The sequence below is a fragment of the Dasypus novemcinctus genome, chromosome 10 (genome assembly GCF_030445035.2).
Source record: "Dasypus novemcinctus isolate mDasNov1 chromosome 10, mDasNov1.1.hap2, whole genome shotgun sequence".
NCBI classification, from domain to species: domain Eukaryota; kingdom Metazoa; phylum Chordata; class Mammalia; order Cingulata; family Dasypodidae; genus Dasypus; species Dasypus novemcinctus.
Window position 1 is genome coordinate 87252131 of NC_080682.1, and position 12720 is coordinate 87264850.

The 12720-nt window shown below is 37.0% G+C and overlaps 1 protein-coding gene across 1 annotated transcript; it reads right to left on the reverse strand.

Annotated features, from left to right (window-relative positions):
* Positions 1-7408: 7408 nt before the first annotated feature.
* Positions 7409-8374, reverse strand: LOC101430144 (olfactory receptor 10T2-like). The gene has a single exon (XM_004467136.1). It carries the CDS (start codon positions 8372-8374, stop codon positions 7409-7411), a length of 966 nt encoding a protein of 321 aa, XP_004467193.1.
* Between the last annotated feature and the right edge of the window lie 4346 nt (positions 8375-12720).

The window sequence follows — 12720 nt, forward strand, 5'->3', positions numbered from 1 at the left end:
AACTGAAGTAGCCTCATCCAAATGTCCTACTTACAATAGGTTTACACCCACAGAAACAGATTAAATTTAAGAACATGTTTTTTCTTGAAATCATAGCACAGTGCATAAGAAGTACATAAAAAAGGTGATGAAAGAAGGAAGCTAAAGACTATCTATTAAACCTAAGTGCAGTGGGGTCTCAATGAGTGAGGTTATTAGCCATTTAATTCAGCAGTTTTGATTTTAAAATTATACACAGGCACTATTTTACCTAAAAATAACTAATAACATAATGAAAACAAATATTTTATAAAAAGTTGTAGTGACAAATGTTCTTGCCTTCGGTGTAATTTCCCTCCCTCCTAAAAGGAAATAATTTTTATGAGCTTTCTGTTTATTCATATGTGTTTTGAACTTACAAACTTTATTATAGTTTAAAAATATACCCTCATTTTATCATCATATGTGGTGAAGCCAGCATATATTGGGTACATAGACTTTAATTATAAAGTGATGACTTTTTAAAATGTTTTTTTTTTTATCCATCTCCCTTTACGGCTTTTTACATGCTGTCTGCTCTCTGTGTCCATTTGCTGTGCATTCTTCTGTGTCTGTATTTATTTTTATTTATCCCCCTTGCAGCTTTTTTTGCTGTTTGCTCTCTGTGTCTGTTCACTGCGCACTCTTCTGCATTGTTGCTTGTCTCCCTTTTTATTGCATCACCTTGCTGAGTCGTCTCTTTGTGGTGCTTGCAGGCGGGGCAGCACTCTGCAGCCTGCAGGCAAGCCTGCCTTTACAAGGAGGTCCTGGGATGTGAACCAGGGCCCCCCATATGGTAGATGGGAGCCCAATTGATTGAGTCACAGCTGCTTCCCTAAAGTGATGAATTTTAATAGAAGTACTCCACTTTTACTTATCAAAATTCAAAAACCCACTGTACAACTTTAAGTCTTCAGTTTTCTTTTGCTTACTATTTTGGGGAAAAGCCTACTCATATTTTGCCTATTTGTATTTCTTAGCACTTTTCTTAGGGCTATCTGTATTTCCTTGTTTCTCAGACTATAAACTATGGTGAGGTGTCAGCACTGTATAGGTGTCTTTATTATAAAGTTGGAGATTTCATTACATCACTATCACCACTGGATTGAACATTTGGACAGAGGATAGATAAGGAAACAGAAAGCTTGTATAATATGATAAACTAACTAGACCTAACAGACATGTATAGAGCATTACACCTCAAAACAGCAGATTATACATTTTTCTCAAGCATTCATGGATCCTTCTCTAGGACAGACCATATGTTGGGTCATAAGAGAGGTCTAAATACATTTCAAAAGATTGAATTTATACAAAGCACTTTCTCTGATCATAGGGAATGAAGCTTGAAATCAGTAACTGGTGGAAAAAGGGAAAATTCACAAATATATGGAGATGAAACGCACTCTCCACTAACCAGTGGGTCAAAGAATAAATAGCAAGTGAAATCGTAAATATCTGGAGGTGAATGAAAATGAGAACACAACATACCATACCTATAGGATACAGTAAAGCTGTGCTGAAAGGGAAATTTATAGCCCTTAGCTTTCATTAAAAAATAAAAGTTAAAATTGAAGACTTAACTACATAGTTGGAGAAACTAGAAAAAGAACAGCAAACTAATCCCAAACAAACCATAGGGAAAGAAATAAAGTATAGAGAAGAAAATACTTTTTTCAAGGACTCTGTTAAGAAGGTAAAAAGGCAGCCTACTCAGTGGAGAAAATATTTGAAAACCACATATCTGATAAGGTTTGATCTCTATGTTATATAAAGTGACATACAACTCAACAATAAAAAGCAACCGAATTTAAAAATGGGCAAAATACTTGAAAAGATATTTTTACAAAGAAGAACTACAAATGGCCAAAAAGCACATGAAAAGATGCTTAACATCAATAGCTATTAGGAAAATGTAGGTCAAAACTACAAAGAGATATCATTTCACACTTTACAAAAGGGCCATTATTAAAAAAAAAAAACCAGAAAACTACAAAAGTGTTAGAGAGGATGCAGAGAAATCAGAACACTCCTTCAGTGTTGGTGGGAATGTAAAATGGTGCAGCCTCTGTGGAGGACAGTTTTGCACTTCCGCAGGAAGCTAAATACAGAACTGCCATATGATTCATCAATCCCACTACTAGGAATATACTCAGAAGAAGTGAAAACAAGGACATGAATGGATAGTTCCATAATGATGTTCATAGTGGCGCTGTTCACAGCTGCTAAAAGAAAGGAGTAATCCAAGTTTCCATCAGCTGATAAATGCTAAATAAAATGTGGCATAAACATACAATGGCATATTATTCAGCTGTAATAAGAAATGAACTTGGGATGCATATGACAACATGGATGAACCTTGAGGATATTATATTTAGTGAAATAAGCCAGACACAAAAGGACAAATATTGTATGGTCTCACTAATATGAACTAAATATGATGAACAAACTCTAGAGTATAGGTTATTAGTACGAGATAGAATATGGTTGAGAAGGGAGAGCTGATTCTGAATGTATGTAGAATGTCTAATTAGGTGGATTGTAAATGTGGGGAAATGGATAGAGTTGATGGTAACACAGTGAGTAAAATGTGGTAATCTTGGGGGGTAATCTTGGAAGGTTAATGTCAATTGAAAGAAAGCTAGAGGATAATCTAGGGATTTATAATATAGTGTTTTCAGTGGTGGATGATGATTGTGGGTAACAGTACAAACACAAAACATTCCTTTATTACACGGCATTAAGAATATGGAGCTATATGAAAAATACAGTTAAGTAATGTATAGGCTATAGTTAATAGTAATATTCTAACATTTTTACAACAATGGCAAAAATGGTATTATATCAATGCTAAGGGTCAATAATGGCATGGGGTATAAAGGGGTTTAGAATTTTTCTATTTGGAGTATTGAAAATGTTCTGAAATGGACGAAGCTGAAAACAAGAGTATCTCTGTTTGAAACTGAGAGCCACTGAGGGTACTCTTTTGATGGACTCTACAAGGCAGGGGACCATATGACACAGTGAGCCCCATGGTGAATGATGGGCTGTGGCTAGCAGTACAAATATGAGAATGCTCTCTCATGAACTACAAAAAATATACAATACTAATACATGGTGTTAATAGGATGGTTTGTGGGGAAAATGCACCAAACATAAGCTATACCTTATAGATAGCAATAATATTATGACAATGTTCTTTCATTAATTGTAAACAAATGTGTCACAACAATGTAAGGTGTTTGTGGTGGGACAATGTATAGGAATCCTGTAGAGTATACATGATTGTTTTGTAAAATCACAACTTCTCAAATAAAAAATAAATACTATGAACAATTGTATATAAATACATTAGACAACTTAGATGACATGAAAAAATTCCTAGAAGACATTAGTTATCTGAGCTTACTTAAGAAGAAACAGACAATATGAACAGACCTATAAACAAAGAAAGTAATGAATTAGTAATCAAAATCTATCCATAATAAAAGCCCAGGAACAGATAGTTTCTCTGCTTAATTTTGCCAAGTATTTAAAGAAGAGTTAATACCCAGTTTACATGAAGTCTTTCAAAAATAGAAATTGATGGGACACTTCCCAACTCATTCTGTGAGGCCAGTGTTACCCTAATGCCCAAACCAGAAAACTATCACAAGAAAAGAAACTATAGACTAATATCTATTATAAATATGGATGGAAAATTCTCACCAATATGCTATCAAATTGAACCTAAGAATGTATAATCATACACCCATGACTAAGAGGTATTTCTCCTGGGAATTCAAAGTTGGTTTAACATCCAAAAATCAATTACTGAGGAAGCGGACTATGCCCAGTAGTTAGGGCATCCATCTACCACATGGGAGGTCTGCGGTTCAAACCCTGGGCCTCCTTGACCTGTGTGGAGCTGACCCATGGGCAGTGCTGATGCACACAAGGAGTGTCGTGCCACACAGGGGTGTCCCCATGTAGGGGTGTCCCCATGTAGGGGAGTGCCACGTGCAAGGAGTGCACCCCTAAGGAGAGCCACCCAGTGTGAAAGAAAGTTCAGCCTGCCCAAGAATGGTGCTGCACACACAGAGAGCTGACACAGCAAGATGACGCAACAAAAAGAAACACAGATTCCCATGCTACTGACAACAACAGAAGCAGACAAAGAAGAACATGCAGCAAAATAGACACAGAGAACAGACAAATGGGGTGTGGGGGGGTGGGGGTGTAGGGGGAGAAATTAAAAAAATCAATTAATGTAGTACACCATGTCAATGTAATAAAAAGCAAAAAACACTTGATCATCCCTGTAGACACAGAAAAAGCATTTAATAAAATCTAACAACTTTCATGACAGAAACAAGTGACTTCCTCAAACTAAAAAGGGCATTTATAAAAAACCTGCAGCTAACGTCATACTTAATAGTGAAAGACTGTACTTTCCTCTAAGATCAAGGACAAAATGAGGATGCTTGCTGTAATCACTTCTATTCCCAGGCAAGAAAAATTAGGCAAGACAAATAAATAAAAGGCATCGAGATGGGAAAGAAAGAAGTAAAACTATCACTCTTTGCGGACGATATGATTTATATACATAGATTCCCAAGGAATACACTAGAAGAGCCATAGGAACAAATAAAGTTCAGCAAGGTTGCAGAACACAATATTAACACACAATAATTAAGTATATTGCTATATTTGCAATGAACAATTTGAAAATGAAATTTAAAAAAAATTCCATTTCAAATATGATTCAAAAAATAAAATAGTTGGTAATAAATTTAACAAAATATCTGAAAACTATAAAGCATTGTTCAAAAAAAATTAAAGGACATACAAATAAATGGAAAAACACCCTCTGTCCATGGATCAGAAGACTTAATATTGTTAAGTATGGCAATCCTCATAAAATTGATCTACAGATTCAATGCAATCCCTGAAACATCTCAGCTGGCTTCTTTATAGAAAGTGATAAACTGGTTCAAAAATTTTTATGGAATTTCAAGGGGCCCAGTAAGACCAAAACAATCTTGGAAAAGAAATACAAAGTAGGAGAACTCATGTTTTCCAATTCAAAAATTATTACAGGGAGCGGAGGTGACTCAAGCTGTTGAGCTCCTGCCTCCCACATGGAAGGTCCTGGGTTCGGTTCCCGGTGCCTCCGGAAAAAAAAAAAAACAAACAACAAGGAAAACAAACAAACAAACAAAAAAACCAACTCAGTGAAGCTGACGAGGCACAGTGATTGAATGTTGGCTTCCCACACACAAGGCCCAGGTTCAATCCTGGGTTCACAGTACCTCAAAAAAAATTATTACAAAGCAGCAATAATCAAGACAGAGTATCAAGGCATGCATATAAACATACAGATCAATGGAACAGAATTGAGGATCTAGAAATAAATCTATGTGTCTATGATTAACTGATTTTTGACAAAGGTACAAGATGATTCAATGAGGAAAGAACATTCCTTTCAACAAATGATCCTGGGACAATTGGATAGACATGCAGAAGCAAGAAGTTGGATACTTGTCTCACACTGTACAAAAATTAACCCAAAATTGATCAAAGACCTAAATGGAAGAGGTAAAACTATAACGCTCTTACAAGAAAATGTAGGGGTTAACCTTTCCGATCTCTGATATGAGATGTATTTTGATATATGACATTGAAAGCACTAGCAACAAAAGAAAAAGATATATAAATTGGCTTTTAAAATAAAAACCTTTTTTGTTTCAGAGAAAACTGTCAAGAAAGACAACTCACAAAATGGGAGAAATATTTGCAAATCATATATCTGACAAAGGACTTTATTTAAAATAAGGAATACTTAGACACTCAATAATAAAAAAACAAACAGGCCAATTTAAAATTAGGCAAAATATCTGAATAGACATTCTTCCAAAGTAGATATATACAAAAGACCACCAAGCACGTGAAAATATGGTTGATGTGATTAAACATCAAAACCAAACTGAGATGCAACTTCACACTCACTCAGAACCAAGTAGATAATGTGGCCTCAAAATGACTTGACCTCCTTACATCATCTAATTTCTCCCACAGTCAGCTTCAAAATCTTACTACTATGGCCACAGTCAAACCACAGCAATATACAGCACTTTTTAACCTCTGTGGGTTTCAATAATTAGAAGCTCTTAATCTTTACCTATACTTTAACTCAATTTTAATAGTATTTGAATTATTTTTTCCTTTAGGATTTTAGCACATTAATTATGAAATAATCTGGCCCAATGGTTTGGGAGGACATGGGGTAAAAAAGCACTTTGTCAGATTTTCCATGAAAACTGGAACATTAAAAACTTCTATTTCTTTTGTGGGTAATTTTGTCAGTTGATTTTTTTCTGGAAATTCATACATTCCAAAAAGTTTCCAAACTTGTTTGAATAGCATTGAACTAAGTTGTATCAGTCAGCGTTCTCCAGAGAAACAGAACAACCAAGATATATATATGTACGCATATATAAAAGCTTTATTTTTAAGAATTGCCTCATAAAATTGTAGGAGCTGGCAAGGCTGAGATCTGTAGGGCAGATCAGCAGACTGGGCATTGCAGTAAAAGTGATGGTGCAGTCTTGACACTGAAATCTCCTGGGGAGGCTGGATGGAAGGGCCAAGCGGAGTACATGTGGTTGTACTGTGGCAGAATTTCTTCTTCTTCCTGGAGTCTTCATTTCTTTGCTCTCAAGGCCTCCAACTGATTGGATGAGGATCATATTATCAAGGTTAATATCCTTTACTTAGGGTAAATAATTGTAGATGTTAATCATATCTACAAAATACCTCCACAGAAACATTGAGGCCAGTGTTTGATCAAACAACTGGACATCAAAATCTAACCAAGATGACACAAAATGAGCAATCACAGGACTACTCTTTTAAATTGTTTTTAATTTCTCTGTATTGTGATCATTTCCTTGTCCTCTCTTCTAACTTTATGTATTTGTGTGGTTTCTTCCTTTTTAAATTAAATGTTTCCTTTCTTTTCTTGTCTTTTCTTTTTTTTTCCTTCCTTCCTTCCTTTCCTCTTCCCTTCTCTCTCTTCCTTTCTCTCTCTTTCTCTCTTTCCCTTCCCTCCCTCTCTCTCTTTATCTTTCTTTCTCTTCCTCCTTATTATAATTTTCTGCCTTCTCCAAAGGCAACTGCTATATGAAATACTGTGTTCCTAAATATGCTTTGTTAGGTTTACTACATACATGTGTGTCTTACAACACTAAAAAATATTTTAAAATTGTATCTTGTATTGTACTAGGAAAATGGTGAGGCCAGGATATGTGGCAATTAGACAATATTTTATTGGCTTTGCACAAAAAGTTATTTTTTGTATTTGAAGTATTCTTCTTTCCCTACTTTTATTTGTCAAATCTCTGTACATTTTCTAAATGTTCATGGTTCTTTTATTCGCTAAATGATGAATAAAACTATTTGCATTTCCTAGTACTTTCCTTAGGGCTAGCTGCATTTCTTTGTTTCTTAGACTGTAAACAATGGGGTTAAGCAGAGGTGTCAGCACTGTATATGTCACAGCCATCAGCATGTCTTCATGGAATGAGTCATTGTTTTTTGGCTTCAAATAAACAAATGAAGCAAATCCGTAGTGTATGGACACCACAGTGAGGTGTGAGGAACAAGTCGAGAAGGCCTTATACCTACCTTTTGCAGAGGGCATCTTCACAACTATAAATACAATGAAGACATAAGAAATCATAATGAAAATAAAGCTGCCCAACAGCACAAAGGCACAGAGCACAAAAATTACTACTTCATGAAGGGAAGTAGAATCACAAGCAAGGGAGACCACGGGTGCGATGTCACAAAAGAAGTGCTGGATGGTTTTGGAGTCACAAAATGACAAATTGAACACTATGATCACAATGCACAGGGACACCAGAAAACCAAACATCCAAGAGGCCATCATCAGCTGAAAGCAGACCTTTCTGGTTATCAGCATGGAATAGTGCAGTGGGTTGTGGATGGCAGTGTAACGGTCATAGGACATGGAGGTCATGATGAAGCAGTTGTTGGCTCCCAAGCCGAAAAAGAAAAACATCTGTGTCGCACACTCAAGGAGAGAAATTTCCTTGCTGTCTGACAGCAAGTCCACCAGCATGCGGGGGATGATTACCATAGTGGTACAGGTTTCTGAAAAGGACAAGCCACAAAGGAAGAAGTACATTGGCATGTGCAGGTTGTGACTGAGCTTGATGGCTGCCATTATGGACAGATTTGCAGTTAGGATAGTCACATGGGAAAAGAAAATCATCACAAAGAGGAGACCCTGCAGGTCTGGAAAACTGGAAAAACCCCAAAAAAAGAATGTGCTTGCTGTTGTATGGTTGCCCATCTTCCTAGCAGTTTCAGCAGCTCTCTCCCTCAAGGTGTAGCAGTGCTTGAGGTCAAGAATCTGATGTGATTACAAAGACCTTCTTCTACTGTGATGTCAGCAGGCCTTAAATCAAGTGTCCCCAGGCAAGATCAAATGAAATAGCCTGGGACTAGGGAGCTAAACATACCTGGTTGATTCCAAGATGAGGAGATGGAGTAATGAGGAAAAAGTTTCTAGTAGGAAATTCTGCAGAAATCCTACAGGATAGGCTCAAATATCTTCTCATAGCCTCATTATCTAAGCAATCTCTATTTCTTTTCTTTGTAGACAGGGCCTGCATAAACAAGGGAAATATGAACAAAAGCATTTATATTCTCACCCACTAGACTTTCAAATGTTTTGTGTGATTTAATGGCAGCCTGGCATCTGGGAGTTCTTAATAAACTTTTTGGTTAAATGAATAAAGTCAGTGTGATACCTCAAAATATTCTGGAAAGGAGAATAAACTTTTCTGAAAGAACTTTGACATTTCTTTCAATGTAATTATCTTTTCAGAGGCACTCCCCAGAATGCATTAGCTATAAGGGTGATAGTTATAACAATGATTAGACCAGATAAATTAATTTAATATGTTTGTAAGTTTTGCTTATTTCCTAACCTTCTTAATAACTGGTCTTGATAGTTCTTAAGACAATATTTTAAGAATATTTTGTTAAAGTTCTTCCCCAAATACTCAATATAACAGATTACCTTGGAACAAAAATGATTTTGGAGAATAGATCTCATTCTAGAATGGCAAATTTTGGTCACAATATTCTGAGAAACTTTTGAGATTTTAGCAGAACCTCCAAGACCTTTCCAGCTGATATATTAGTTAAGTGATGGCTTTGCAATATAGGTCTGAATAGAATCAACTCAGTTCCCTTAGATCAAATCTAAAAGTCTCAGTTCCAATCTATTTGTCCATTAAACATCCAATCCAAGTTGGTGGAAAAGTAATCTGAAAAGTCAGCATAGATTTTTCATTTTAGTTTCGGTAAATATAGAGCCCTTCTTATTTGAACCGATAATTGGCACTATGCAAATTAAATGTATTTCCCAGAGACTTAAATCTTCTGGCTGTTCACATGCTGGTTGAGTCCTGAATCTCAGCAGAGGTGCAGCTAACACCTACTCTTTAGTGCTTTGGACTCACCCAGGACAGCTAGTGAAGGGATGATGATAGATGGCATTCATCCCCCAAAAAACCAGTTAGAGTCTACATTTGCAGATGGGACAGTTCCATCTATCTGGCCCATGGGATCTGGGCCCCCTCTCAGTCAGAAGCAGAGTGGGCAGCACCATCCCCAAATCCTCAAGAATGAAGAATGGACAATCAAAGGGGTGGGATATATGACTATGGACTAAAGTAAACTTACTGTTTTTCTAGTAATGGAAGAAATTGATATGGAGATAGTGCTCAGTGTATTGCAGCAAAGCCAGGAGCTCTGAGTGGCAGAAAAAACCCAAATGGCACTCAGAGAGGCAGAGGAACAGATTTATTACACACCAGCCCAGATTAGAGACAATCTCCAAAATCTGAGCCCCACTTTTTAGTTTTCATAGGTTTATATAGGATTTTATGTGGGATCGGCATGACTTTTGCTGATGGCTAATGCGTTGCTAGGCAAAATTTTGCAAGGGGGCGTTACAGAAGCAGAAGGCAGGTGCAAGATAGTGGGCTGATTTACAGAAGTGGGGGGAGGGAATGGTTTGTTAGATTACAGAAGGTGGGGGCAGGAGCTGTTCGTTTGATATTCTCCTGCAAGGCCGTGTTCTCATGGGCTGACTTACAGAAGTGGGGGCAGGAGTGGCTTGTTAGATATTTTTTTGAAAGGTTATGCTTTTTATTTCTCAACAATTGGAGGTTCTGAGGGGAAGGAGAGGGAAAACGAGTGTGACGTCAGGAATTTTGTGGACATTGGAGTTGTTCAGCATGACATTGCAATGATGGATGCAAGCCATTGTACACTTTGTCAGAACCTATAGAATTGTGTGGTCCAAGGGTAAACCATGGTGTAAAATATAGACCACAGTTAGTAGCAATGCTTCAAGGTATGTTCATCAATTGTAGCAAATGTACCACACTAACAAAAAACGTCGTTAATGGGAGAAACTTTGGGAGGGTATATGGGAATCCTCTATATTTTCAGTGTAACATTTATGCAGTCTAAAGCCACTTAAAAAAAGACCTAGGAAAGATGAGAAAAAAAGTTGAAGGGAAAGAAATGTCGTGAGGAAGCAGGGGTGAGAAATGGAAGAGTTGGGGAGTAAAAGAGAAACAATGGCTGGAAATTATTCTGTTAGATCTGCAGAGATCAAAGGCAAAAGAAGAAAATATATTGTTAGTTAAGGAGTTGATGTCTTTTATTTGCTGTACACTTGTGGGCAAAGAATACATAATGAATCAAGGCAGGCAACCAGTACCTTCCCAATACCTAAATGTTAGAACTATCTCATTTAATCCTCTAAAGCCTATGTGGAAGGAATTTACATTTCGGTTTTTACAGAAGATGAAAGAAAGGTACAGAGTGGTTATGATGATTGGAGGCCATGAATTCAATTAACATAAATTGCTTAAATGCCTATGATGTGCCAGACATTTCTATTCACGAGCAACACAACATGAAACCAGACACATAGGTTCTCTGTCATGTGAGAGTGCATGACTATTTTAGTTTGTGAAGTCAAGAAAGCCTTCTCTAAGGAGATGTTTTTCTTAAATGGAGAAAAAATGACAATAGGCATCCAACATAAATACACACACACACATATACTGTGGCAAAGCATCAAAGGCACAGGGAATAGATAATAGAAAAAGCCTAAGGTGGGAAATTCATCTGTCAGGCAACCTTCAACCAGTCCCATATGGTTTGACTTTTAAGGTCTCTCCACATAGGCTCTCTTTCCTCTGAAGTTTTTCTGCTTTATCTCTAAAGAAAAATCATTTTCCCTCTTGTTGCTTCAGCTACCACTTACCTTGTGTGACTCTGCAGTTCCAGCCTCCATCAGTCTCCAAATTTCCTTTGGTATATTTCTAATGCCAGAATATCCTTCAAGCATTGAATACCAGATTTTCAGAAAAGAATTGGTCATATTTCCCTATAAATCAATTTCTTTTTATATTTCCTATCGGAGTTACTTATAGCCATCAGTGACAGCTGCTCTCTGACTTTATTTTTTACTCCTTCCTCATATTTTACACTCAATAAGTCACTTCCAAATGCTGATTGCAAACATCTCTTTAAATTCTTTCTAACATATCCATAGATTTATCCCACAGAGTGAGTAAGGTGCTTCCTTAGTTGTGTGCCTATTAATCTCTCTCATGTTTATTTCATGTACCATACTGTGACAAGAGGTAGGATTCCTAAGCATGGAGTATATTGTCACTAACAGTGTCAAAATAGTGAATAGCTACAACTGCTCACTGGGTAAAAATCCAAATATCCCAGCACAGCATTCAATGCCCTTCAGAAACTGACCCCAAGAAATTGCTCCTGGCTCAACGTCCTTCACATCCCTCCACCTATCTTATATGCAAAGCAGACTTTAATATTCTTTATTTTCCAAAAATGCCATGATCCCTCATGCTGCTGTGCCTTTGTACCTGGTGTCCATTTGTCTCAAGTGCTCCTGCTCCATTTTACTTCCTATCAGAATTTCATGAAAATTTTGGGCCCTAGATTGCATTCATTTGCCTCTTCATTCTATCTTCTTGCCCACATTTTCTAGATTTTAGGACTCAAAAATGTCTCCTGCATTCTACTCTAACATTCATTTGGATGTGTATAATAGCCTCTAGTCTCCCTTTCTCTACTTCATTTACTTTTCTATTTTAAGTCTTTTATCACGCTACATCTCTCTTCTAGACCCCTTTTGGGAAACCTAATATTAATAAATTCTAACCCTTATTGCATGCTTCAGTTATACAATCTCATACATCCTCATAGCTATCAAAAGAAGTATGTAACTATTACCATGACTGTGTATGTAGTAAGAAAACTATGGCTTAGAGAGTTGCTTACTTTATTTTCCCAAGGTGATACAGTTGGTAATTGGATGAGATGGTTTACACAGTCAGGCATTGGGAGCCTGGAGAGCCATTTGGTTGTCTAGGTGATTATATACCCTCCCTCAGTATAAGGGTCCTAGCATGACATTCACGGTCTTACCTGCCCAGTCTCAGCTGCTGCCACTAACCTCCCGTATACTGTGCTTTTCTGGCTCTTCTGATTAGCACATGTTGTTTCTTCCAACTTGCAAAGTGCTTCCTCCCTTACTCTTCCTGCTAAATGCCTTGTTTTCTTGAAAAGACAATTCAA